This window comes from Fusarium graminearum, chromosome 1, assembly GCF_000240135.3.
Source record: "Fusarium graminearum PH-1 chromosome 1, whole genome shotgun sequence".
Taxonomy (NCBI): Eukaryota; Fungi; Ascomycota; class Sordariomycetes; order Hypocreales; family Nectriaceae; genus Fusarium; species Fusarium graminearum.
In genome coordinates, this window is record NC_026474.1 from 440,873 (window position 1) to 466,938 (window position 26,066).

Sequence of the window (26,066 nt, forward strand, 5' to 3'; positions counted from 1 at the left end):
CGGATTTGTGTCAGTCTTGCCATGTACAGGGTCTTCCACTTAGCTTGTGTAACATATTGTCGGTTATGCGGAACATGAAGATAGCAGTATGTACCATTGTCTGACAAACTCAAATCCCAACAATGGTGTGTTCAGACTAGTCCAGAATCTCAGGAGTGGCTTAGAGTTTGACCATCCATATTTATCGTGTTACCTCGTAAGAAACGATTATCAACTGCCTATATTTTATACTATTGCACACCTGTGGTAATGCTGTTAGGCTCATGTCCATTTTCGACATGACGCCACATATCAACTATGTACATGATGAAGACTGATCATTAAGCGAGTCTAACCATCTCTAATCTTACTGAATCCAAGTCCCAACCAGAAGGTTGGGTTATGCTCACAACGTTAGACGTGTTCCGAGATCGGTGCATGCAGTTTGCAGGGCTCTGCACTCTTTGCCGTCGATTGCCGCGCATGCTGCTGTTAGCCTGGCGGGAAGGTTACAGTAGCCTCAGTCTAGGTTAGCCCACCCCGGACAGCTGTCACAGCCTTGATGTTGCAATCATTTACGAACCCTGTGAACATGGGGAAGAGAGTTTCTATCAAGGGTCAATGTCTCCAAATCCTGGTAAACATGATACTGTCGGACCGAAATGCCTCCAACCGAGGGTCCTTGACAGCATCACATCATGTATGGAAGTTTAAATAATTACACAACACTGAGAACGAGACCAGTCCAGTGGCAAACTCTACAAGACCAAGTCAAAGCTTCACCTCCAGCTGTACCCGTCGAGTACCGGCTTTCCCTAGCTGCCTCCACCAGCCACAACAAGCTTTTAGCTCCCGCTGATCGGTCCAGACCAAGACGTCAGGATGGACACGAGAGGGATCTGCATATGACTTAACGGATGCAACTCTACAATCTTGCTTTTGGGTGGGTATCTGAAATATCCGCTTTTACAATCTCGATATGATGACAACGGTTTCATAATGGCAACGAAGCTATTGGAGGTTCGGTGTGAAACGATCATTTACTGTTAACGAAGTGGCGCATTCTATCTAACCCCATCATTGACGTCTTGAAGCAGCACGTGAGAGGTTGTTGTTGTGAGTTGTTTGTAGTCCTATGTGTAGATAGCAAAATAACTGAGAAATATTGGTTTCGTCAAGCTCTCTAATGTATCGAATCTAATGGAGTACCCTCAGACAAAGTGAATTAATAGAGTGAACAGTGGAGCAGGTCACCATTGGAGTTAATCAGTCACAGCAACAGACAATTATTATAACAAGATGGTATATCTATTCTTCTACCTCATAAAACACGAATATATGACCTCTCTAGATATTTTTGTCTCTCCTCTTAAATAATATGCATTGCTAAAAACACAAAACAGACGCTGTCGCTCAAGTGGAATTGGAGTTGTCAGCACAAGAGAAAGCGGAGGAGCCGCCATTCGCCTTGTACGAGTCGATGATACTGACAATGGATCCATAGGTACCACCAATCATCAAGAAGGTACCAGAAACAATGACAAAGATGCTGAAAGCAACCATGAGGTACCACTTGGTAGTGGGGTCACGCTTGCCCTTGGCCCAGTTGTCGTAGAGCCACATGCATCCGTAGAGCTGGAAGGACATCAGCGTACCCAAAAGGGCGCCGACAAGAGACACGAGGCCACCGAAGACGGGAATGCCGGAGGCGATGAGGTAGGCGATGACGGTGGTGGTGAGAGTGCAGGCGATCCATGTTCCCCAGTGGACAGCGCTGTTGGAAGCGAGATGCTTGGTTCCTCGAAGGAGACGAACAAAGACGTACTTGGCGGCAAAGTGAATGACCAGGACGGTTGTGGCCAAAAGACCAGGCAGAGAGATACCGTAGGCGACGCGCTTGATCAAGGGACCGGCTGAACCGAGAGCGGGAGAAGCGACGTAAGATCCACAGTAAAGGTACACGACGATACCGATGACGAGGTAAGTGATAGTGACACCAGACTGGCACACAATCAGAGATCGGGTGTAGTGAGCAGGGTTCTTCATCTCGGCGGCGATGGAGAAGAAACCAGGTGTACCAGCGTAGGCAAAGATGAGAGACGCGATGGACGAGATGGCATCGGTGAAGGAGGGGTTGCCAACGACCTTCCAGTCGGACTTCCACTCGCCGCCCTTGGGCGCATCAGAAGGACGGTCCTGGACACCGACGGCGATGGTGACGGTGAAGATGGCGGTCATGATGCAGACGAGACCGAGCCAGGCGAGCATGCTGATGCGGCCAAGAGTACGGACACTGGCGAGAAGGAAACCGCAGATGGCTGCGACAGCGACAAAGACTGCTGTGCAGGTACCGTGGACAGAGACAGCGTTGAGACCGATGGAAAGACCGAGCATACCGGAACCTCCGACAAAGATCCAGTCTGTGGATAATTAGTAATTGTTTCTCAAAAGTCTGGTGAGAGTAGACATACACAAGCAAAAGGCAACACCAAAGATCTCGCGTCCAACGCGACCAAAGATGAGAGAGCCCGCGTCGTCGATACCGTATACTTGAGGATGGTTGCGCTTAAAGACACCGACCATGTAGCCGGACCAAGTTGTGATTGCGGCGATAACGATGAGACAGATGATACCGGGGACGATTCCGAGGACGTCAAAGACAGCTGGGATGGACAGAACACCCAGACCAATCTGGGTCTTCATCATGAGGGCGACAGTGCCAATCCATCCGACCTAAAAATGTTAGCGAGGAGTCAATTGATCGCGAGTGAGATGTAACTTACAGCTCGGTAGTTGGGACCTTCATCTGTGATATCACCAAAGACATCATCGTGAATTTGGGCTCCGGCGATGGAAGGAGTGTTGTTCAGACCAGGCTCATTCTCCAGGTCGCGCTTCAGATCCTTCTCGGCGAGGTTGTTTTCTTGGTGGTACGACATGTTGTCGTCGGCAAAGTCAATTGACCAATAACGAAGAAATCAAGACTAGACAACTCAATGATTGAAGAGCTGAATAGTAATAGAGAGAGAGGATGGGGAGGAGAGAGAGAGGGGAGGTAGAGATAGATAGATAGAAGAGAGAGTGAGTGGAATGTGGAGGAGATGATGGAAATCTGGGGATAGTGGGCTCAACTTATACAAAAGATCCATTTCGGACATTATGGAGAGAGATAGTAGGCACTGACCCTGTCATGCCATAGTACCAGTATGTCATGAGAGGTATTAGACCGAGCGAGAAAGAGTCAAAAAGTTGGAGTGCTAAGGTTTTGCCTCCCCCCCTAGTCGACGAAAGCACGCTATGGGGGGTCGATCCCCGTGCTGTTTTACCCATACAGGGTTAGTTCAGTCACTTCCCCCAAATGATACTTTGCACCAACAAAAACCTGCAAGACAGGCTCTTTTTTCTGATCGCCCCCCCAGTTCTCGTTTTCGCTGTGCCCGAGATAGTAGAACCCCGATTTGGTATAGCGTATGTTTTGGAAAACAAGGTGGAGAACGATGTTGATAAACAGTGATGATGATGAACATGAATTGTTTTATTATTATTCAGAGCAAAGAGCTTGGCATCTAGACTATGACTGTCTCCCCCATGGGGAAGGACGATTGAAATCGTGGAGAAAGAGGGTCTCATGTCAAAAGGTGAGGTGATTGCTAGCAATAGTTACAAGGACAGAGAGGAAGCTATCACGTAAAAGAAAACAAGAGTGTCCTGGACGATGACGTTTGTAGTGTTCCACAATGGTTGTGGATGTGGTTTAACTCGTAGCGAGTCAAGCTGGACCTCTCCACAGCTGAGAGTACGTACAGCTTCTTACTCGTCAGAGGCTGAGTTTTCATTACCTACAGCTAATCTCTACCCCATCATTTTACCCCAGTAGAGACTGAAAGAAAATCGGGACACGATCCGACGCGGCGTCTCCAAAGTTATGGAGAAACCCCAACATTCCGTAACGACGCGACGAATGAACAGGCACACGACATCCTCTTTTTTGTGGAATCAGGAGAGCCTTTAATTACATTTATCTGCCCATGGTCCAACAAGAGAATCCTCCATATCAAGTGCTGGATGAAAGAGACACTCACCTCTCATCTTTTGTCAGGTTCACCTCGGAATTGGAGAACCTTTGGAGATGCATATTCCCAGTCTCGGCATTCCCGACAGACGCAAAAAACTCTTCCTCGGCAGACGCAGCGTGAGGCTGTCGACTCCAATTTACCCGTAAGCAGTATCCTTCTGGAACGAATTATTTCGCGCATACGCGTTACGGTTGGTCAACGCTTCCCTTCCCCCTTGCAAAGTTACATTTCACAATTCGGGGTTACTTAGTTTATCCCTGTAAGGGTTAGGGTGGATTGCAAGACTGACCCGATGGTATCCCATCGGGAAACCCTCCGCGAGCTGTTATCAGTCTGGCTTGTGCGGTAGATTGACGAGGCATTTTTACCTTTTATCTAGCACTCTAAACGCGACGTTGATAACGGCAAGCGTCGGGACGGTAGATGAAACCCAGCTGGACACTCCCCCAGTTTATCGTTCAGCCGTTGTCAGCCTATCCAAACTTAATGTCGCCAGTGGAACCGGTTCCGATAACGGTAGTAACCTAGACGGAACCGCCGATAGTGAGACCAACGGGTGAGGTTCCGTAACGACACAACATCGTCAAATCATCTGACACTGATAGAACAATTCATGCTTCACGTCCGGATATGAGTATGGGTGCATACACGGGCCATGGCCCGATGGCTTGAGCACGGTATCATGCAAATAATTCCCTCGTGGGATATAACACATAACATCCTGCAATCTGGCCTGATTACAAGTCGGGTCCGTTCTCTCAGACGTCTGTGGTCTTTCATTAGGTAATTGTGTGATCGTGGCAAGGATGGCTTGGATCTCCAACGCACGCGTATCTGATGATCTGCACTGTCAAGTTTGGTCTATGAGTCTGGACTGAGTCCAAGTGGCTGTGCAACTCTATTAGAGGTTGTTTCGTAATAGTATTCATACCGCCCCATATAATACGAGTTGTTCTTCGGTGGACTCGGTATCATGTGGGGTTGGGAGAACCGAGTGACGACGAGCCTCGATAGATTCATCCCAGTAAAGACCCTTGGGCAGGCTTGTTTAATGACTGTTCATGATTATCAATCTTGACTTCTTACGCGACTGTCATGACATCTTATAGTAGTAGTGGATATCAAGGATGAATCACATGACAGAGTTGAGAGCCGATATCAACCATGACCAAAAGTATTCGACCTTCCTACCCTATCCACAAAGATAAGTGAACTATCACAAGCCACGGCTGTTTACGGACGACGCCCTTTCCCATTCTAGGCCATCAACTGAATCACTTCTTCCGTCGATTAAATTCACGAATCAGGCAAGTAGATGGAGATGCCAAGTGCCAAGAGATCGATGTCGGGGTCCAGATATCCGAACTTCTTGGCCTCCACGTTTCGCCAGGTTGATGTCTAGGAGTCGATCCACTCTATTCCTTGGATGATGCACAGACGTGATGGACGATCACAGAGATTCATTGCGACCGCAAATGAGGCTTGCAGCTTTCCGGCGAGTGGCCTTTCTTGGGGTTTTCGGATTTGCAACTTATCTGCTAGGCGTGAAGACAGTCTTGTGTATAAGGGTACACTGCCAATCTTGAAGAGAATCTCTTCGGCCAACATACAACACGACACAGGTACCCAAAGACACTTAATGTTACCTGGGTCGTCAGTATCTGCCAGGAGTTGCCTTGACTTTCTCTGGCCCTAGGCAGTCGCGTTAGATTACACCGGTGTGTGTAGTCCCCAGCTAGGCATCCTTCATCTTTTTCGGGAAGTAACAACAATAATAATACATATTGAAGAGGTAGAAATACGATACGGAGGAGAGGAATGGAAGTAGCCTCAGAAGAGTTACCCTAGAAATGTGATACATCATAAAACGGTTGCTTCTTGACCTACGACTCTAAGCTATACGGTGAAGGACAAAGTGAGTATCAGTCTTGATACTCATTTATCACCAATCAATGCATTTTTGTAACTATTAGACAATACTATTGTTATCACGAGATCTAACACTGTGAATATGCGGATTTCTTTGTTCTCCCTCATTCAACGCAAAATAATTCATAGACCGGTAATTGAGTCATCCTACCCGGCACCTGATGTTAAGCCGCCTCGGATGCCATCCGAGAACCATCAAAGACCACAAGAAGCAATAATTTCAAGTTCAAACTTGTCTATTTTACTATTTCTAATACCCCCATATCATTAATCTAAGCCAAAGTAACACCAGCATCCTTAAGAAGCTGCGCCAACTCCGCCCTCTCCTCACCCTCCAACAACTCAAACGGCTTCCTCAACCCACCCGTCTTGAAACCCTGCAACTCCATTCCCGTCTTGATACCAGCTCCATAATGATGCGCCTCGAGGAACTTGCACACTGGGAAAATCTTGCTCCACAGCTCACGACCCTTCTTGATATCGCCATCAACAGCGATGGCGTTCCACAGCTGGACTGACAATTCGGGGAGAACATTTGTTGTTCCCCAGACTGATCCCTTGGCGCCAGCGCAGAGACCGTAAAAGGTAAGAGTATCCCATCCGTTGAGCGCGGTGATGGTGTTGTGGTGGTGGAAGAGAAGATCTGTAAGGGCAGGGGCGTTGCCAGATGTGTCCTTGAGATACTTGACGCCAACCTCTGAAAGACCAGCGATCTCAGCTGGTGATAGACTAACACCGCTGGCGCTGGGAATGTTGTAGTACATGATAGGAAGACCGCTTTCCTTGTAAATCTCCTCAAACATGCCCCTTAGCTGCTTCAAGTTGGGAGCATCGTAAAAGGGAGGAACAATCATGGTAGCAGCGGCGCCGACCTCAGCAGCGTGCTTGGCAAGATCGACGACACCGGAGGTAGTGAGATCGCCAATACCAGCGACGACGGGGACACGGCCAGCTGCTGACTTGACGACTTGGGCGAGAACATCTTTACGTTCTTGGACGGTCAATGCAGTGAATTCGCCAGTGCTGCCACCTGGCACAAAACCGTGGACACCAGCTTTGATTTGACGTTGGATATGGGCGTCGAGAGCTTCATAGTCGACAGAGCCGTCGGCTTTGAAGGGGGTGATGAGAGCGACGAGGATGCCTGTGAGTTCTTGAGGAGCCATTTTGAAAAGTATGTTTGAGAATAGATAATATTAACTTGGGAATGTATCGTTGATGAGTGTCTATTATATGTTTCTTTCGTATCTATCTCTACCGAATCCGTTCAACCCCGCGTGATAGTTCATGACTATCACTTTGGCATTGGTGTCAAAAACAGGTAAGTCTCGACGACCCGAAGTTGTAAATAGTGGGGTATGTCGTTTGTTTGGGAGTCGTCACTGAAAAGGGTAAGCTTCCGCGACGACCATTACTCATATAGTCTACGACATAGGTGTATGCATTATTAAACCACTGGATTGGCAATCAATCAAGGTCAAGGTCATCATTCCCCGCCATGTCGTGATTTGTAGCTTAATAATAATAATAATCTTGGTAGATCTCACTGTAGGCATAAATAGTTTTACCCCTCTCAGTCGATCTTTAGTGCATCAGCGCCTAAACAATTCACAATTCACAATTCACAACAAAATGACTTCCATCTTTCTGTGAGACCACAACCACATCATTTGTTTATCGCGCTTACTAACAATTGTTACAGAACTGGTGCTTCGGGTTACGTCGGTGGCCAGCTCCTTCACGAGCTCACCAAAACGCACCCCGAGTACAACATTGTCACTCTTGTGCGCGACAGCCACGCCGCCGAGACAATCGCACAGGCGTATCCCAAGGTGCGCACTGTGGTGGGTGACTTGGATGACAGCGAACTCGTGGAACAGGAGGCTGGAAAGGCCGATATTGTGTTGAGTACGTGGTGTCACGAGAGGTGTTGGTGGTGGTACTGACTTGGACAGATGTCGCGTCGAACAAGCATATTGGGTCTCTGCAGGCCATTCACCGGGGATTGAAGAACAAGTCAAGCGGTGAGTTGACCACTGAATCAGCGTCGGACATGACACTAATGATGAACAGCGTACTTGATCCAAATCTCGGGCGCAAGTCTCCTTCCGGTCAAGGATCTCGCCTCTCCCTCATTCAAGCCCGGCGAACCATCCGACACTGTCTGGGATGACCTGGACGCTGTCTCATCAATTAACGATCTCATCCGCGGCCACGATTCTCGCGTGGTAGACAACTACATTCTAAAGATAGCAAATGAGACACCCTCTATTAAGACCGCCAACGTCTTTCCTCCCATTATCTACGGAAAGGGACAAGGTCCTGTCAAGCAGCGCAGCGTGCAGATCCCCGCTTTGGCCAAGGTTGCCCTCGAACGAGGACACGCAGTGAGAGCAGGACGTGGTCTCGCAGCATGGACAAACGTCCACGTTGCAGATCTCGCGAAATTATTTACTCTTCTTACAGAGAATGCAGTCAAGGGTAACAATGATGAAAAGATCTGGGGCGAAAACGGAATTTACTTTCCCGGTTCCAACGAAATTGTAAGCACCCACCCCTCAACCGTTATTTACTCTCGCTAACATTCCAGACCTGGGCCGACATCTCAGACAAGGTAGCTCAAGCAGCAAAAGACCAAGGACACATCAACACACTAAAAGTAGAAGAACTCTGGAAACCCGAAGTAGACTCTGCTTTACCCGCAGGCTCAGTCTTTTTCGGCAGCAATGCTCGAAGCAAGCCCCGTCGCGCTACAGAAGTTTTGGGGTGGAAACCCAGCGAGACAGGATTAGATGTAGAGATTCCTAGGGCTGTGGCTGAAGAGGCAGATGTTAAGAAGGCCAAGATTTGAGGGATAAAATGAAGAGTAATTACTTAAAATAAACAATACTTTGTTATCTTTGAGTGTGATGAAGTAAAATAATGTTATCTTGAACTGTTGGTGGTAGCAATCTAAGAGAGACGCGATAAAACGTCACCCACTGAAAGTAGCCCTTCTGCGGGGAATGTTTAGTGCGGGGTCGCTGTAAATACAGGGGATGTCCCTTCTAGGCTTCACCTCCCTATCTTGTCCGTCAGGTGATAACCACATGCGTGTTTTTAAAAAGAGAAGGCCACCGCGAAGCCATCGCCACGGAACCGCTCTCCATTCTGATCAAGTCTGTATCTATCAGAGTGATCGTCAGTCAAGATCTCCAAGAGTACAAGAGACTCCTCCCCAGACGTCAACTCATTCATCTCACCACGCCAACTTTCACCTCACCACATCACCTCTCACCTCATCTCACAAAATGTCTCCCCCCTCAATCCCCCTCATTGCCCCCAACGGCGTAAAATGGTCTCAACCAACAGGCCTCTTCATCAACAACGAATTCGTCTCATCATCCAGTTCCCGAACCCTCACCTCCATCGACCCCGCGTAAGCCCCTCACCCCACCTCATCTCACTTACCCTCACTAACACTCCTCAGCACAGAAAATGAAATCGCTACCGTCCAAGCAGCAGACGCTCAAGACATCGACAAAGCCGTCAAGGCCGCCAAAGCAGCCCTGCGCCACCCCTCATGGAAAGACCTCCCTGCCTCAGACAGAGGCCAACTGATGGCCCGTCTCGCAGACCTTATTGAGGCTAAGCGAGAACTCTTTGCTACTATTGATGCGTGGGATAATGGAAAGACGTACATCGAGACTCTCGAGAATGATCTCGTTGAGGCCGTTGGTGTTATCCGTTATTACTCCGGCTGGGCTGATAAAACGTTTGGCCAAACTATCAACACGACGCCTCAAAAGTTTGCATACACCATTCGTCAGCCCATCGGCGTTATCGCACAGATTATTCCCTGGAATTATCCTCTTTCTATGGCTACGTGGAAACTCGGTCCAGCACTAGCTTGCGGAAACGCAGTCGTCATCAAAGCAGCCGAGCAAACACCTCTAAGTCTTTTAGTCCTGGGCGAACTCATCAAAGAAGCTGGTTTCCCGCCGGGCGTCGTCAACATCGTCAACGGTCTCGGCAAAGACACAGGCGCAGCCCTGGTCCAACATCCTCTGGTGGACAAGATCGCATTCACAGGGTCCACAGCCACAGCTGCCAACATCATGGGCGTAGCAGCAAAGACACTCAAGAACATCACCCTCGAGACCGGCGGAAAGTCGCCTTTGATCGTGTTTGACGACGCGGAGATGGATCAGGCGGTTAAATGGTCGCACTTCGGCATCATGTCCAACCAGGGGCAGATCTGCACCGCGACATCGCGCATTCTCGTGCAAGAGACTATTTATGAAGAATTCATCAAAAAGTTCATTGATACGCTCAACACGGTCAGCAAAGTAGGTGACCAGTGGGACAAGACAACGTACCAGGGCCCGCAGGTATCAAAGGTGCAATACGAGCGAATCCTGGAGTACATCGAGATTGGCAAGAAAGAAGGCGCAACACTCGCAGCAGGCGGCGGTCCCCTCAAGATCAACGGCTCAGACAAAGGATTCTACATTTCCCCCACAGTCTTTACCGACGTGAAGCCCTCCATGCGTGTCTTCCGTGAAGAGATCTTCGGACCAGTGGTCGTGGTTTCTACCTTTAAAACAGAGGAGGAAGCTATTGAGTTGGCGAATGATACGACATATGGTCTAGGTGCTGCGGCGTTTACGACCAACCTTGAAAAAGCGCATCGAGTCGCTGCGGCGATTGAGGCGGGAATGGTCTGGATTAATAGTAGTCAGGATTGTGATCCTAGGGTGCCGTTTGGAGGTGTGAAGCAGAGTGGAATTGGGAGGGAGCTTGGTGAGGCGGGATTGGAGGCGTATACGCAGATTAAGAGTGTGCATATAAATATGGGAAATAGGCTGTAGATATAGAGAGAAAATAGACGGAATGAATTATGTCAAGTGTTGAGGTGCGATTGATGAAGATGTTGTCATGGAATTGTGTTGGTTTATTTGTGTTGTTCTTATAGGTGATGTTACAGTGGTTGGCCCCTGGAACATTCCACTAAAACAACAAACTGCACTGAAAGAACTCACTCATGGCTACACCTCAAGCATTTACACTCACATCACATTTAACAAGATCAGGATACGAACTTATTGTAAAGTAGAGCTTTATTTAGAGTTGATATATATTATCATAACTAATTTGACAAAAAAAAAGTATGCATCTCTAAAGACTGAGCAAGTACCTTCGGTCCAGTTATAACTGTACCAGCGTTTGATGGTGGTGATGGGGGGATATGATCGAAACAAAGACAACAAAAGCCAGAACAAAGAGGATATAGTGTGTTAAAAGACCCAAAAAAGAAGAACCCTTCCAAGAAATTCCCTATGACCGAGCAACAAGCAAATTCCCAATGACCGGACCGAGCGAAAACAAGAACTGATCCGCGGGTAAAGAAAACGTCGCAGACTCCAAAGATATTTCCCAACCATGAACCCAAAGCATTCATCATCTTATACATGAACCGATAAAAATAAAAGATTAAGGCGATTTTGTAATGGCGTACTGCTGGAGAATCTCAACAGCCTCTTCCCAACCTCTCGAAGCAGCAATCTCGGTAACAGATCGTTCAAGCTCATCCTTGACATCGAGATCAAAACCAGCCTTTTCACCGAGGAGACGAAGAATCGCCTCGTCGCCGTTCTCGACAGCTTGCATGACGCCGTTCCAGCCGCGGTACACCTTGTTGGGGTCCGCGCCGTGCTCGAGCAGAAACTCGAGGATCTCGCCGTCGCCGCGGTATCGGCGGAGGGCCTTGACAACGGGGAGATGCTCGCCGGGGGCGTTGATGTCGGCGCCGCCCTCGTTGATGAGGTACCACACGATGTCCTTGCGGTCTTCGCGGATGGCGGATGTGAGAGGAGAGAAAACACCGCCGTTCTTGTCTTCGACTGAGACGCCGGCGTTGATGAGCAGCTTGACGGACTCGAGCTGGTTGGCTACGACGGCCATCTCCATGACTCCCTTGAAGGCGCGAGGCTCGGCGAGCACAGACAAAATGCGCTTGAGGATGGGAGGGTTGCGGACGGCCATGCAGACGGGCCAGTCTTGACCGCGGACGTTGGGGTCGGCGCCGTTGGTGAGGAGGTAGTCGACCATCTCGATCCTGTTCTCTCGGATGGCGGTCGTCAAGGGAGAGTGACCCTTGGGGTTCTTGTCGTTGGGGTTCATGCCCTTCTCCAGAAGCCATGTAAGAGCCTCCATGTTGTTGACGCTGACAGCAGTCTCAACAATACCCTTGGGCGAAGAAAGGTTGGCACCAGCCTCGACAAGACGAGGAAGGTACTGAAGACGGTTGTGAGTGATGCACTTGAATGCAGGGTACTCGCTAGCAGGCACGTTGGGGTCGGCCTTGTTGGCGAGGAGGAGGTGGAAGATGTCGGGTCGGTTGTCACGAATCGATGTACACAAAGGAGTGTAGACGCCATCCTTCTTGAGGTTGGGGTCGACCTTGGCGTTGAGGAGAATCCTGACCGACTCGATGTTGTTGACACTAACGGCGAGCTCCATAATACCGGGCGCCTTCTTGGGGTCGGCGCCGTGGTTGAGGAGGACCTGCAGACACGCTGACTGGTATGTCGAGGGCCAGAGCATGTGCTTGGGTCCAGGCAAGTTGGGGTCAGCGCCGTGGTCGAGAAGGCTCTGGACAATGTCGACACGAGAGTTCTGGATAGCCTCGAAGAGAGCAGTCTTTCCCTCGCGACTCTTGCCATCGGGATTAGCGCCGTAGTCGAGGATGAGGTCGATGAACCTCTTGGGCGTCTTCTTGTTGATGGCGCTGCTGAGGAGCGTCTCGCCACTGGCGGTCAGCTGGTTGGGGTCACCTCCGTAGATCAAGAGGAGATGAGCAAAGTTGACCTTGTTGGCCATGCAGGCAGCAGCAAGGGCAGTCTCGTTGTCAGGGCCGATTTGGAAGCGGGGGTCGGCGCCGTACTTGAGAAGAGGGACGGCACCGGCGATGAATGATCTCTCGACAGCAGCGAAGAGAGGGGTGATGCCATCGCGGTCAATACCGTTGGGGTCAGCACCGAAGAGAAGAAGTAGACGAACAGCTTCAGAGTCGGTGTTGAGGACAGCCTCCTTGAGGGCGAGGTGATCAGGACCTGTGTTAGGGGAAACACCACGGTCGAGGAGTTGCTCGATGAGCTTGTGGTTCTTACCGCGGACAGCGCTGATGAGAGCTGTCTTGAGGTTGGCGGCGTCGGCACCGACAGTGTTGCGGGGGTTCCAGCGGGGCATGCTGAAGGGGTCGGCCTTGATACGGACAGCCTTGGTGCCGCCGTTGAGGTCAAGACCAGCAAGCTCTTCAAGAGAGACCTCGCTATCTGATATTTGAGTGTGCTGCGACCGTGTCTCGTGGTGCTCATCAAAAGTGCTCATGCGATCAAAGGTAGCTGTTGTGCCAGAGTGGTATCGCTCATTGGAGTGCACCGAGCTGGCACCGTTGGGATGATGACCGCTGAATGAGCGCGCATCGTTGTGGAGAGACGCAGCGATATTGTCGGTATGTAGAGAAGCAGTGCCACCACCAGCCCAAGGTAGAGGGGGCAGAGGAGGCTGTGAGTTGATGGACATTTGATGGCCCTCCATACCGCGATGAGCAGATGCAGAAGACGGTCTGTACTGAGAACCGCCAGCGTCGGAAACCTTTGATCGGGGTGCGACACCAGCGCGGGAGTCCATGCGGTCGAGAGCAGCTGCGAGACCGGTGTAACCAATACCGAGCTCATTCTCGATCTTTTCGTTGCCCAGACTCCACTGGAACATGAGAGCGCTCATGCGCAGGCTCTCGCGTGTGCGACCGAGGGCGCTGATCATCTTTTCGATATCGTTATCGCCAAAGATGCGACCCCATCCACGACGCATGCGACCCATGGTGCCCTTGCGCTCATTCTCCAAAAACCTGCCGAGCATCTGATCGAGGAGCTGAAAGTCTGCTTGTGTGACGCGGAATTTCTTGCTCAGCTCTGAGATGACGTCGGCGGGGAAGGTCTGCTGGTTGCGGATGCACTCGCCGAGGCCGGCCTCGATGGAGAAGAGGATCTCGCAGGTGTCGAGGAAGTCGTGGGCGAGGACGTCGAGGCCGTGGGGTTGCTTCGTCACCATTGTGAGGTACTCGAGCATGCGGACCGAGATGCGGTCGCCGAGGGCGGTGGTCTTGTGGCATAGCTCCAGGCATGCGCTCTGGGCTTTTACTGTGTTGGCCATGACGACGCTCTTTTTGCTGTTGAGCGATCGGGGAGCTGTGCTGTTAGGAACAGACGAGGTGGTGACAGAGGGTGCCTGTTTGAGAGAGGATGATGGCGGCGCTGTGGCTGACTTTGGTGTGGGTAGCACTGTAGCGCTCCTTGAAGGACTAGCGGGAACGTAAGCCTGGGCAGAAACTTGTGCGAGGCGCTTCTTGGTGTGAGGAGGTGTGGCAGGTCGACCAGACGGAGTGAGCTCAGGGAGAGAAGACGGCAGTGGTGACCGTGACTTTTGTTGTTGTTGCTCAGATATCGCTGTAGGTCTGGTAGGGCTGGTTGGACTGCTGGGGAGACCGAGCGCTTCGTTGGAGACGAGCGAGAAGGATTCCCTTGGACCAAGAGCGAGAGCTTCGAAGAAAGAGTACTCCTTGTCAGTAGCAGGAATAGCAGGAGCAGGACCCAGAGGAGCGATTTGTGTGGTCATTATTAAAAGAAAGAAAAAAGAGCGAGAGGAGAGAAGAGGGGGGGGGATATGGGCTCTCTTAGTAGTAGGAGAGGAGAGGAGGGGAAGTGGAAAGCGGGAGCAACAGGCTTTATGGCGCTTTAATCGAGAACGAGTATGGTCTTGTGGTGGCAGTCGAGTCGAGGCCGCAAGCCAAGCATATCCTGTATGTCGAGAAGACGGAATAACATGCCAGTCAGCTCTGCCAGGCAAGGCTTCAGGTCAGGTACCGCACTGTAGCGGGGACCCTAGTTTGGAGAATCTGGATGGAGTATGGTATGCGACTTGCTCTCTGCTACCCGGTCTGGAACTAAGCAAGGGTTCTTAGTCTAGAGCTGAAGGGGAGAGGCGTTTTTTGTCCAACAGGTTTAGTGCTGGTGTTTAGTGCTTGGTGTTGCGTAGACGGATCTACCGGAGTGGACTGGACAAGGACATGGTGTGCCGCTCCCTTTTTCGTCTGTCGCTCTCTTTTTTCTCGCGCTCTCTCTCCCTACAGACAAAAAAGTGATCGATGTGATTTGGAAGGGAAACCCCTGCTTCAGTAGTAGATCGGCGCTTTGACATGGGTCTAAACATTGGAGGGGTTGTGCCCCTGGTCGACAAGTGGCATTTGGGGATTTATCTCTGTCAGTGTTGCTGTCAATTGACAGACCAGACGGGGTTGATTACTGTTTTTGTACAAGTTTAGGTATCGATTATGCTATTAAACCGGGTTTATTCAAGCCAAGGCCTTCCACTATCATCATGTCCTAGGAAGGGGACATGTACTGCAAGGACGACAATGATGTTGTGATATAGGTAGGTAGTAATGGCCATCACCTGCGAGGGACTACCCAAATATGACAAATCAATAACTCGCAGTGCAACAATACACAACAACCAATAGATGGATGCGCGCTCGGACAGAGAGCGTGCACAAGAGTGAGAAAACGGTGATACAAAAGAGCGAGTGAGACCTCTCTGAAGAAAAGCCACGAATCTTACAGGGGGGCCAATAAGCTTTGCTAGGGGGGTCGGGGGGCGGTTTCGGTGCCGTCCAAGCTCAGCTCAGTTGACGATTTTTGTAGAGTAGAGTAGCACAGCTAAATAAATGGTGGTAGATAATTGCAGTAATAGTAATAAAAAGAGACGGCGTTTTACCACACTATTCCGACTGTGACGAATGAATGAATGGGTCAACTACCGAGGTACAGAGGACGGAAACACTTGATCCCCAATTAACCTCAGGGTAGCATCTCATCTCATCTCATCTCGTAATTATCGACCAGGTTCATGCTGCATCCCCATCTCTACATAGTACTATAGTACTGGAGTACTCTGTACATAGTCTATCTTCGTCAATGCAACCTCGGTACATCCTCGGTTGACATCCAACGGAAACGACATTGCCACCCTCTCTTGAACTGAGACATTTTGTTACTGCAGGGTGAACAAGAAATGGATCAAGCGTGTGTGCACGTCGCTCAACCAGGCGGAGTGGTGGTATTCTGCTCGCAGTGGCGTCTTGAAGCTTGGATAACTAGAGCTGTGATGGATGGCCTTATACTTTCCGCTAACAACTCGGGAAATGCAGACGTTCCTGACGCCAAACCAGGACAGGGGACTGGGAGGCCTTTTTGACAAATTGATACGATATCGCGATTGACATGATTGACATGATCCTTCAGGTATGGGTATTCGTATAGACTCCCTGCTTGTACGGTGCGCTTATGTCTCGGGCCCCTTGAGACCAGCCTGTGGTCAATCCTCACCTTGCTCTGATGGAGCATCGTCAATCTTTGCTATTACCGATATAGTGTTGCATCAATGGGAAACGGTAGTCCACCCCAACTGTACCCCGTCAATTAAACAGCCTCGCATATCTATAGTCATGCCTCGGTATAGACGTCATCCTTGTTGTGTTTATCTTCACGAGCCAGGTCAGGTATCCCATCCTCGCCCATATGTGCCATTAATAAATACCTGCATAAATCTACACTGAGTAATCTTGCACTGTATAAACATTCATCAGATGAAAACCCAACTGCCACGTGGAGTGTACATATGCAAGGGCGCCAATGGTCTGGATTCCCTCTCACAATAAGCCTTTAGGTCTGCCTCTTATTCTGGATCTAACAAAGCTCGACGCTTATCTCCCGCGCTTTGCTCAATCCGGTGTAAGTTCCTCATCTCCACCAGAGGTCAAGAAAGGGGGCGTTTTTTGACAAAATAAAGTGATGGACAGATTGTTTCTTCTCCCTTGTCAGAGTAGGATTTCGAGGGAGATGGGGAAAAAGTAAAAAAGTAAGTAAAAAAAAAAAGAGGGAGAGACCAACAGTTCGTTTCGTGACGTGATAGAAAAGCAACATGTCGCAAATGAGGTGGTATTTTACAGGGGGGTTATTCGCTAAATCGACAGGGTACAGGCGGGTGGGTTACCGTTTGGGCCTCCCGCATTACTGTTTTTGTTCACCATTGTTTTATCTTTCCTTTTTTCCCTGATTCCATGATGCAAGAAAGATTCACAGTGAAAAATTGTGATGAGTCAAATCTGTCAGTGATGAATTGACACATGCCAAGGCATGCATATCCCAAAGAGCCGGAACCCGTTCCCTGGCTAGTCCTAGTACGTGGGTTCATGACTACTGCAGCGGCCGCACCTTCTGGGGTCGCCAAACTCTGTAGTGCTAGGGACAACCTGTAGCTGTCTCTATTGGTGCTGTAAAGCTCACTTCGCCCCCCCAGAATCTCTCGCAAACGGCATTCATAGAGTTCTATTTCGGAAAAGGCGACGAACCGCATTCCAGTACGCGAGGTTTAATTACCATGTAACTTTTGGGGATATCGCTTTTCATTCCAAGTATCTGCCTTCGCTAGAATGTGATCAATCTTCTCTTTTGCGGTTGTCCACTCTCTGCACAGAGTAATAGTGCCATCCTCTTCTCCCTGCTTAACAGTCGAGGTTGGGGGAACATGCAAGGAGTAAACGTTTAGACAAATGACGAAAATGTCAGGCCATCTTTCACAGCCGTTTTGTTCTATAACTGAGACTTGTCTTGTCTTTCCTTGGATGTTCAGATTAGATTTTAATTTTATATCTTGTCTTTTGGTAGCCGAGACTTGCATCCATCTTGAACAGTGAAGGTGGGATGTTGGAGACTGGAATGACGCCAACACCTTGATTCGACACCAGCCACATGGGACAGAATTAATGTACCGAAACTGGCAAAAGAAGAGAAGAGAAGAAGAAGCAAGGGATGAAGAAAAGAAAAAGAAAAAAAAGACGTTTGTCACTGTTGGTGGAGTTGAATGTGAACTGTCGTTTTTCTTTTCTCGGATCTGTGGATCTGAATCTGACAGCTCACCTCGCTTATCCTCTTCCCCAGTTGCCCGAATTGATTGAACCTAACATGGCCTGACCTGGTCTGGGCCACATTTTGCGGCTCTGATGATAAACAGTCTCTGAAATCTGAAATCTGGTCGGAAGTGCTCCGAAGTTTGACGGCACGGCACGGCACATTTTAACGCCAGACATAGCTATCCATTGATCTTCTGAGCCACCAACATTACATTCTGCCACCAGATCAACGTGGCTGATATGAAGAGCAAACGCGGAATCCGAATCGATAGTGGCTTGCGCAACAAGCACTCATTCGGAAACATTGAAGCCTGTTTACTGATAAGTATAAACTCTATTATAATTAACCTCGACTAGCATAACAAACAAACAGACCCTCTATGATTGTGTTCCAGATGATGTCTGCCTAATACTGTGTTCTCCTGCATTGACTCTCATAGTGGATGGACCCTTTTTGCTATTCGGACATTTCCCTCCCGTAAGAGGTCAGTGCAAACAAGACACAGACACTGAGGCTTTGACATTGCGCCACGATTTCAATCGTTGGATCTAACACAGACTCTGCTGTAGACTACGGCATCATTCTCCGCTCAGCCGTTTGGTGCACACACACGCTCTGGCCAAGTTGAATGGCTGCTTACTGACGAACTACTTGTCTGTATGGGTCTCTCTCTCTTTCTCCCATCACGCGAGATGGCCCCTGTCCCGCTAACAAAAGCCAACATTTTTTCTCCTGGGACAACACTGGGGAAAGAGATGCATACTACACCAGAACGAGCATACTCGTCCGTTCGGTTGGACCCAGGAGATTGGGAACACGCGGATAAATACAAAAGATTTTTCAATTAATGGGAATAATGCCTAACGGGATAATTAATGTCTGTCCCGTGTCTGCCATCAAATTACCGTTTTGCTTCGGACGCTAATTGACTTTTTTTTGGTTTCTTGTCGGGCCGGAGAGATATCTATGCTGCAGTCTCTTCAGCCCCGTTGATAAGAGATCCATACCAAGCCTTTGGGACGAAAGATCGGCATCTCACATGATATTTTCTGAAACGAGAATTAAAAGGTAGGTACCACACCAGCGTAAGAGAGAGTTGCAGCTGAGAGGTTGCATGCAGACGATGAAACAAAACAGAAAAAAATGGCAAATTGTCACAAGCATGGTTATTTAATGAAACACACTTCCTGTAAAGCTACGGCCAGCACACGGGACACGATATCCGTGGTGCTCGGATCTCTTTGGTGCGGGTAGTGGTTCCGCGAGTTTGGGAAGACTAATGTATGTAATTAATGAGTTTGGATTGGCTTGACGCGGATAGATGTTTGCGCCGGTCCAAGTCAGAGCGTAATTGACTTTGTTCTAAGCGACCCCTGAGCTGGAGGCCATGCGGCATCTGGGGCTGTAGGGTAGATACGGGTCGATGATTCAAGAGGATAACTGTGATAGCAATGTCTTACAGACACGAGAGAAGATAGACAAGGAAAAGGTGCTTGGTGATAAGATGTTTTGGATACCAAATGTCTTCATCATCAACAGGATCAAACATGTCGAGTTCACCAGTGCTTACATCAAGAGCCCGTGCATGTTTAACTCTGGGCATAATTCTGGATATTGTTCACAGACCATCATGACTTCAGCTGAGCTCCTCAGCCCTATCACTCGTCACTTCACAGCATCGGCAAACCTCCTTTCTTTTTCCCCATTCTTTTCCCTATCCAAATCTCGATTACACAATAAAGAAAAAAGTAACACAAAAAAATAATCCGGGACTATTACAAGTCCAGACCAATCATCACGAGTCCAGACTTTGTCGGCGTGGCCGCGCTACTGAGACGCCATTTAAATCCCCAAGGCCCAGACCAAACGGGCGGTACCGCTACCGAAAATTCACGGCCTATGATCCAGCCAACAGATGAATCGAAGAATGACAGAGTATAATTATGCTTATGTAATGCTTCATCATTCTTTAAACAGCAGCTGATTGATGGAGAGAGGACACACGTAACATAACACCAAGGTCGCATGCTGAAACATAAATACTTCATTGCAAACACATGATCGGCAAAATTAGCACGAAATGTCTAATCCCAAGACAATGGATCGAGCTAGGCCAACACCACTAACAAAAAGTAGTCTCCCCATCCGGCGGAAACTAACAAATACCCTATGACCTTCACCGATGCTACCGTCGACAGCGGCGGTACCATCTCCCTTCCCCGCTGAAGGACACTGGACTAAAACAATTTGTATCTCTTTTAGGCTGGCAATAGATCTAGGCTGATTTAGTTGAAGATCAATGCGTCTTTGATGCGATTTAGAGCTGCACATCGAAACTGAGATGGTGCCTATTCAGGGATCCCCTTGCATGTTCGAGCCGAGATGGTGTCTGTTAGAGAGATCATGCATTTTAGAGCCGAAATGTTGTCCATTCAAGGGATCGTCTTGCCTTTTAGAGCTGTGATAGTGCTTATTGAAGATACCTTTTTACCTGTTAGAGCTGCCATAGACCCTTTTCGGGTTGCGTCGGTGCCGAGAGAAGTTGGTGCAGAGGGCTTTGACTCGGCTCGTGCCGTGGATCATGGCTTAGGTCAGGAGATCTGGGCTTGGATACTACGTTATAAGTACAGGAAAACGGACGGAGTCAAAGTGTTGTATTGGACCCTGAGACTGGAGTTTGAAGCTTTAGTGGATCAGGGACATTGAGGTCAAGGCTGTCGCGGTAAATATGTACTTAATAGTGACGAGGTTAAGGTAAGAAACAAGTCTTACGATGAGTCTCTCCTGGTTATTAGACAAGAAAGCACTATGCGTGACTTTGCTTCATCGTTTCTTTATATACTACATGCCTGTTTCTTGTAACCCAAGATCCTTACTATAATATACACTTTGGAGTTTCTAAGCATCAACCACTCCTTAGGGTACTAGAAAAATTGGCTACTTAAAGCATAAGAGACGAAATTAGTAGATTATCTTATACCACTTAGACTATAGTCTTTAGGATATTCCCTTTTGTAACCTAAGACTTAGGGGGTTAACTTTTCTGCTACCTAGTAGCTACTGTTTGATAGCTGGTTAGTGTATAGCTTCTTGCAGCTGCTCGACTGTGGTGTGGATTGGTATGCTCAGTCGGTGGGAATACTTTCACTCAAAGTATCACATATGTATGCTTACACAGTTACGACTCGTTCACGAGGTTGGTTTCTAAATAATCTTGACTGCGATATCAACAAGGCCCCGTAGGCTCATGATTCCAAGTTCAGTATCGGAGAGGCAGACGATTGAAAGCGAGTGCTGAATATTTGGGTATGGGTATCAAGAAGCAAGCGACTGCACTTAATGAAGATGCAATTTGATGATTGTAGTTTTCCAAGTACGATGGTTAATCACTGTGTAGCTTTGTTAAAAAAGTAGGGATTATAGAGCAAACTTATTCTCACACATCATAAAAGCACTGTTGGGTAGCCCACTTCATTGTTTGTGTATGTTATAAGCGGACCGCAAACAGCAAGCAAGATAGTCAAACAGCCGGACAAAGAGACGTACAAGCAGAGGAAGCCTAGATAAGGCATCAATGAGTAAATGAGAGGGAAATTTGTATATAGGTCATGCGACATCTTTCTAGTTTATTCAATAGTTGTTCCAGTAGCTCGCGTTATCCATGTCGCCACGTCCAAGGAGTTCTCGTTCCATTTCATCTACCTGCTGGTCCTCCCACTTGTCAAGAGCCTCCTCCAATGTCAACGGTCTCTTGCCTGATCCTGATCCTGATCCTGCTCCCCAAGGCCCCAACTTTTTTGCCTTGGACTGAGGCTCATAGGAGGGCCCGCAGGCATCAACTACACGGCGTTCGCTCTCGTCCATAACCTTTTTCATCCATTGGCCATCAGTGCGCTTTGCATAGGCACTGTAGAGTGCAGGTAGGTATAGAACATCGTTGACGCAGTACTGTATTGTCTTGGCGTCCAAGGGGCGACGGGTGAAGATACCATTGTGCATGAGAGCCTTTACCTCCCTCTTGGTTCTGGTCTAGCGTTGGACTTCCATGGCATTTAGTCCCAGATCCCTCTCGACGCATATGTCAAGCCCGCGAACATAGGTCTTGTCACCAGCGCGGGACGCATTCTCGAGGAGTTGTATGTCCGTGACACCCGCGAGGCGGATCTAGTGGCGAGCCCAGAGAGCGTCAGCGTCATTCCGGATATCCTAGAGACGTTTGGTTGTTCGGGTGTCTTCGAGGATAGATTTAAGGGTGTTTCCGCTGGAAGTGGGCGTAGTGAAAGCCGAGTTTCCGAGAGTCTGGACATCGATTAGGCCTGTTACTCGTGTAGGATGGATGAGTACGGTTACGATGGTGAGGTTTCCGTTGCGACTGAGGTTGTTGCCCTTAAGGTCCAGATAGAGCGTGCTAGACTGGGAAATCGAGGAAATAAAGCTCAGGAGGTCTGGAAGTGTTGAGACCAAGATTGGTGACATCGCAGTAGTAGCCATTTTTCGTGTTAGATTGTGACTTGGTGATAGCTCGAATCGCGGTTAGTTGTGCTACACTGTTGCAAGGCTCGGGGCTCTAGGACCTGAGTCATTAACACGGACAAAATCGTTGTAAATCGTGACAATAGCTGTAAGACTAAAGAAGAGGAAGAGAGACTTAACAGGGTCATTTTTCCTGGCATAGTTGCTAGGAGAAATACAGTCGTCTTGCTTTTATGAATCTACCTTCATTCTCTAATTACTGGTAATATCATTGGGCCAGCATCTGGCCTCAATCGTGACTCGAGTTGGGGTAGATGGAGTCAATATGTTAAAGGCAACTTGGCACTAATTATTTATCTAGATATGTATCTCTCACTAGTTCTGTTCTTGCAGTAACGTTTCGGAAAGATTGGCAAGCCAACTTGACATATTTCTAGATACCAGAGTCCTCCTGTGTCGCGTTCTCATTCTTGTTAAACATGGTGTAATACGCAGCCCAGTTGTTGCACTGCTCAGAGTAGTGAGGCAGAATACCAGACTTTTGGAACTGCGGTCCAATTTGTCTAGGTGACTCAACGAACTGAAGCGCAAGTCCACCACTAGCATGCCAAGCGATCTATCAAAGTCAGGTAATGTTTATGAGTTCATATAGGAAGAGACTTACATGGCAGTGCATTAGCCAAACACCAGGATTGTTCACTAGAGAAAATGTCAGCAATTGTACAATCATGCGGATAAAGAATACTGACTTTGGAATGCAACGACGAGGTACCCATTGACAGGAAGCAGTGCCACGTCGCGTCGAGGTGGATTGTTCGTGTTTAACTTGACGGTACTTGCATCAAACTCCTTGTCACCAGAAGCAAGAACGACAAAATCGTGGCCGTGGATATGCATCGGATGAGCCACAGGAGCCTGCGTCTTGTAGATCTTGGGATGTCCAGGCATGTTGTGCAAAGACTCCTTGAACTTGCCTTCGATCAAGAAATACACCCAACTGCCGTTTGTATACTCGAGATTGACAGGCTCGTAGCCCTTGGGCCACTTCGGATGCTTCCAGTCTTTCTCATAAGCAACCTTGACAAGACTCAAACTGGGCTCAGCCCAATCAAGGTAGAACGATGAATCCTTGAGAACCCATTTGTGAAGTGTCGAGCTTTCGGCTGTGTCGTCAGGATATCCTACCAGATGAACCTTGAAGGATTCATTCTGGTAGTTTACATTTGCAGCGAGGGGGACGGTCCTCTTGACGATAGGTTTGAGGTTCACACCTAGCTCGTCGAGACATCCGTAGCAAAGATGCTTCTCGTCCGGAGGTGGAGTCCAAGGAACCTTTTGGTTCTTCGCGTCATAGCGTATAATACCTAGGTTCGAGCGAGCTCCTCCATTGTTGCAGTCGCGAGCATGCATCCAGAAGTTGGTTCTTTTGGAGTTGGCTGAATCATGAAGCGTGGCATTGGCCTCGATAATGATATCGTAGCGCTGGCCAATAGCAATATTGAGAATAGAGGTGTTGTAAGGCGTGATGGGGACAAAGTCGGTTGCAACAACGGAAAAGTTGTGGTTATCAATCCAAAAGGTCATGTGTGTTGAGACACCAGTATTCACAAGACTCATCTTGTACTTTTTGCCTTTCTCAAAGTTGAATGATGTTAGTTTAGACTTGCCTACGCAGTTGTTGTCGCAGTTTTTGTTCCCCTTTGGACAACAGTAGTATGTTCCGTTGCCGTTCATCAGGATGCTGTCTGGTGCCGGGGGGCGTCCTGTAGTTATTATTAGCAAGAGATGTCTTTGACTTCAACTAAGAGCTTACCCAAGTACTCGAGCATGACTTGTGAAAAGGCTGTCTTGTGGAAATGGTCTGTGATGAGTACAGGGCCGAGATCATAGTCGTAGTTCATGCTAGATGGTCCGTTGATCTTGATTGCGCCCAACAGTCCATCGGCGTCTGTTTCTTGATTAGTACCAGACCGTCTTGAGGGAACTTTTACTAACATTGGAGACTGAAATGACCTAGCAGATATTAGTTCATGTTCATCAACGGTGAAGTCTGTGTTTCTTACTGTGATACCAAGATGTACCATATTGAGTGGCCTTCCAGCGATAAGTCATGGTCTCGCCTGGCTATTTCTGTTAGAACTCAGCTGGTTGCCCTGTTCGAAGCAGACTTACTGGGATTGGGCATTCGGTGACACCTGACACACCGTCCATCCAGTTGGTGTTCAGTTGTCGGATACCATGCCAGTGAACCGATGTTCCGTTGAAGTTTGTAAGATTGTTATGGATGGTGATTTCTACAACTGTAAGCTTGCTTCTACACTCAATCATATCAGAACTCACCAAATGTATCACCCCAGTTTCCTTCTAGAGTTGGCCCAGGATAACTCCCGTTGAACAGCATGCGCTCGACCAGATATCCGTCAGGAGAGATCTGATGATTTCCAACCACGAGATGGAACTGAACATATCCCATTAGCATGTGTCAAGCGTAGAATAGAGTCGAGACACAAACCTTTCGAACTTCACCTTCTGGAATGACCTCTTCATAGTCGGTATAGATATCAAGGCCCGGAGCCCAGCAGGATCTGTTCGTAGGTGTATTGCATGAGCCACCAACAACAGTAGATGGATCAAACACGTCAACTACCGAGTTGACTGGATCAACAAGTGAGTGGTCAGACGTAAATCTGAACTGATCATTGTAGCCCCCTCCAACGAAGAGGAACTCTGTGAGTCTCTTCCAGAACCCCATTGTAGCTATGTGTATAACTACCAAGGGCTGCGGAAAGAGAAGGTACGTTGAGTTAAAAAGAAGAAACGTTATGAGGACATAGAGGGGATGAGGGAGACCATCGACAGCCCGGTTGATATAAAGCTCTCAGCCTCGTAAGAAGGGATATTCAGTACATGAGACATAGAGTTACAAAACAGACTAGATTCTATTCAATAGTCTCGTGCGGCTGAAGTGATCTGATGTGAGACTCCCATGCAGCGGCAAATATGTGACTTGCAACCACATTCCGACCACAGCTGAATTGTTTAGTGAGTATTCGTAAAGTAGCCTACTGGCGATACTTTGGGTTCATCAAAATAACGCGATTAGATCTTTTCCTGTAGCTCAATACTACTCTGACGATCAGTTCTTATCTACAATCAATAGTCAATTCGGCTATTGGCGCTAATGTGTGATTAGTTTTGCATATACATTTTATCTAACCAGATCGATATAGCTCGCAACTGCTCTTATCTAAGTGCAAAGCATTTAGCGTAGCTGAAGAAATGCCTCTTTTAGTACAATACGAAACGAACCACTCACAGACATGTGAACGGTCTAGACCAAGCCAAATACAAGGGAGGCAACAACGGAAGTCCGATATCCTAGTCTAGAGATAGATGACGACGAGCCAAAAATGGATCGCGACATAATGGTGGCGCAGCTGAGTAGAAACTGAACTAACCGAATATCGAAACACCAAGACCTTATTTCTGTATAGAATGAAACAAGCCGTTACGCTTGGAATTTCAGCTCCATGCAGAGATCTTATTAGTTGGCAATAGTGGCATGCCGGGAACTACTACCTCTGCCTAGGTG

At 48.4% G+C, this 26,066-nt stretch overlaps 8 protein-coding genes across 8 annotated transcripts; 3 read left to right on the forward strand and 5 right to left on the reverse strand.

Annotated features, from left to right (window-relative positions):
* Positions 1–1,268: 1,268 nt before the first annotated feature.
* FGSG_00136 (uncharacterized protein) lies at positions 1,269–3,059 on the reverse strand. Its single transcript, XM_011317437.1, has 3 exons — positions 2,763–3,059; positions 2,451–2,712; positions 1,269–2,399 (listed from the first exon to the last, which is right to left on the reverse strand). The coding sequence occupies exons 1-3, from the start codon at positions 2,916–2,918 to the stop codon at positions 1,393–1,395; spliced, it is 1,425 nt and encodes a 474-aa protein (XP_011315739.1). The 5' UTR covers positions 2,919–3,059; the 3' UTR covers positions 1,269–1,392.
* Positions 3,060–6,256: 3,197 nt separating this feature from the next.
* On the reverse strand, positions 6,257–7,150 carry FGSG_00137 (uncharacterized protein; the record flags this gene model as incomplete). Its single annotated transcript, XM_011317438.1, has 1 exon — positions 6,257–7,150. The coding sequence occupies one exon, from the start codon at positions 7,148–7,150 to the stop codon at positions 6,257–6,259; it is 894 nt and encodes a 297-aa protein (XP_011315740.1).
* Positions 7,151–7,616: 466 nt separating this feature from the next.
* FGSG_00138 (uncharacterized protein) lies at positions 7,617–8,835 on the forward strand (the record flags this gene model as incomplete). Its single annotated transcript, XM_011317439.1, has 5 exons — positions 7,617–7,633; positions 7,687–7,892; positions 7,940–8,008; positions 8,058–8,527; positions 8,575–8,835. The coding sequence occupies 5 exons, from the start codon at positions 7,617–7,619 to the stop codon at positions 8,833–8,835; spliced, it is 1,023 nt and encodes a 340-aa protein (XP_011315741.1).
* Positions 8,836–9,274: 439 nt separating this feature from the next.
* Positions 9,275–10,834, forward strand: FGSG_00139 (aldehyde dehydrogenase; the record flags this gene model as incomplete). The annotated part of the gene is made up of 2 exons (XM_011317440.1): positions 9,275–9,402; positions 9,454–10,834. 2 exons carry the CDS (start codon positions 9,275–9,277, stop codon positions 10,832–10,834), a joined length of 1,509 nt encoding a protein of 502 aa, XP_011315742.1.
* A 258-nt stretch (positions 10,835–11,092) lies between these two features.
* Positions 11,093–14,645, reverse strand: FGSG_00140 (uncharacterized protein; the record flags this gene model as incomplete). The annotated part of the gene is made up of 1 exon (XM_011317441.1): positions 11,093–14,645. The coding sequence occupies one exon, from the start codon at positions 14,643–14,645 to the stop codon at positions 11,457–11,459; it is 3,189 nt and encodes a 1,062-aa protein (XP_011315743.1). The 3' UTR covers positions 11,093–11,456.
* Positions 14,646–20,383: 5,738 nt separating this feature from the next.
* On the forward strand, positions 20,384–20,707 carry FGSG_11682 (uncharacterized protein; the record flags this gene model as incomplete). Its single annotated transcript, XM_011317442.1, has 1 exon — positions 20,384–20,707. One exon carries the CDS (start codon positions 20,384–20,386, stop codon positions 20,705–20,707), a length of 324 nt encoding a protein of 107 aa, XP_011315744.1.
* Positions 20,708–21,631: 924 nt separating this feature from the next.
* Positions 21,632–22,492, reverse strand: FGSG_00141 (uncharacterized protein; the record flags this gene model as incomplete). Its single annotated transcript, XM_011317443.1, has 2 exons — positions 21,632–22,030; positions 22,352–22,492. 2 exons carry the CDS (start codon positions 22,490–22,492, stop codon positions 21,632–21,634), a joined length of 540 nt encoding a protein of 179 aa, XP_011315745.1.
* Positions 22,493–22,907: 415 nt separating this feature from the next.
* FGSG_00142 (uncharacterized protein) lies at positions 22,908–25,226 on the reverse strand (the record flags this gene model as incomplete). The annotated part of the gene is made up of 8 exons (XM_011317444.1): positions 22,908–23,090; positions 23,139–23,173; positions 23,224–24,237; positions 24,288–24,422; positions 24,556–24,598; positions 24,647–24,768; positions 24,815–24,932; positions 24,987–25,226. The coding sequence occupies 8 exons, from the start codon at positions 25,224–25,226 to the stop codon at positions 22,908–22,910; spliced, it is 1,890 nt and encodes a 629-aa protein (XP_011315746.1).
* Positions 25,227–26,066: the final 840 nt, after the last annotated feature.

Coding starts and splice junctions, on each gene's coding strand:
- FGSG_00136 (XM_011317437.1), bottom strand. CDS start 2,918: ATGTCGTACCACCAAGAAAACAACCTCGCCGAGAAGGATCTGAAGCGC. Junction 2,713..2,762: donor AAGGTCCCAACTACCGAGCT/GTAAGTTACATC, acceptor TAACATTTTTAG/GTCGGATGGATTGGCACTGT. Junction 2,400..2,450: donor TGGTGTTGCCTTTTGCTTGT/GTATGTCTACTC, acceptor AATTATCCACAG/ACTGGATCTTTGTCGGAGGT.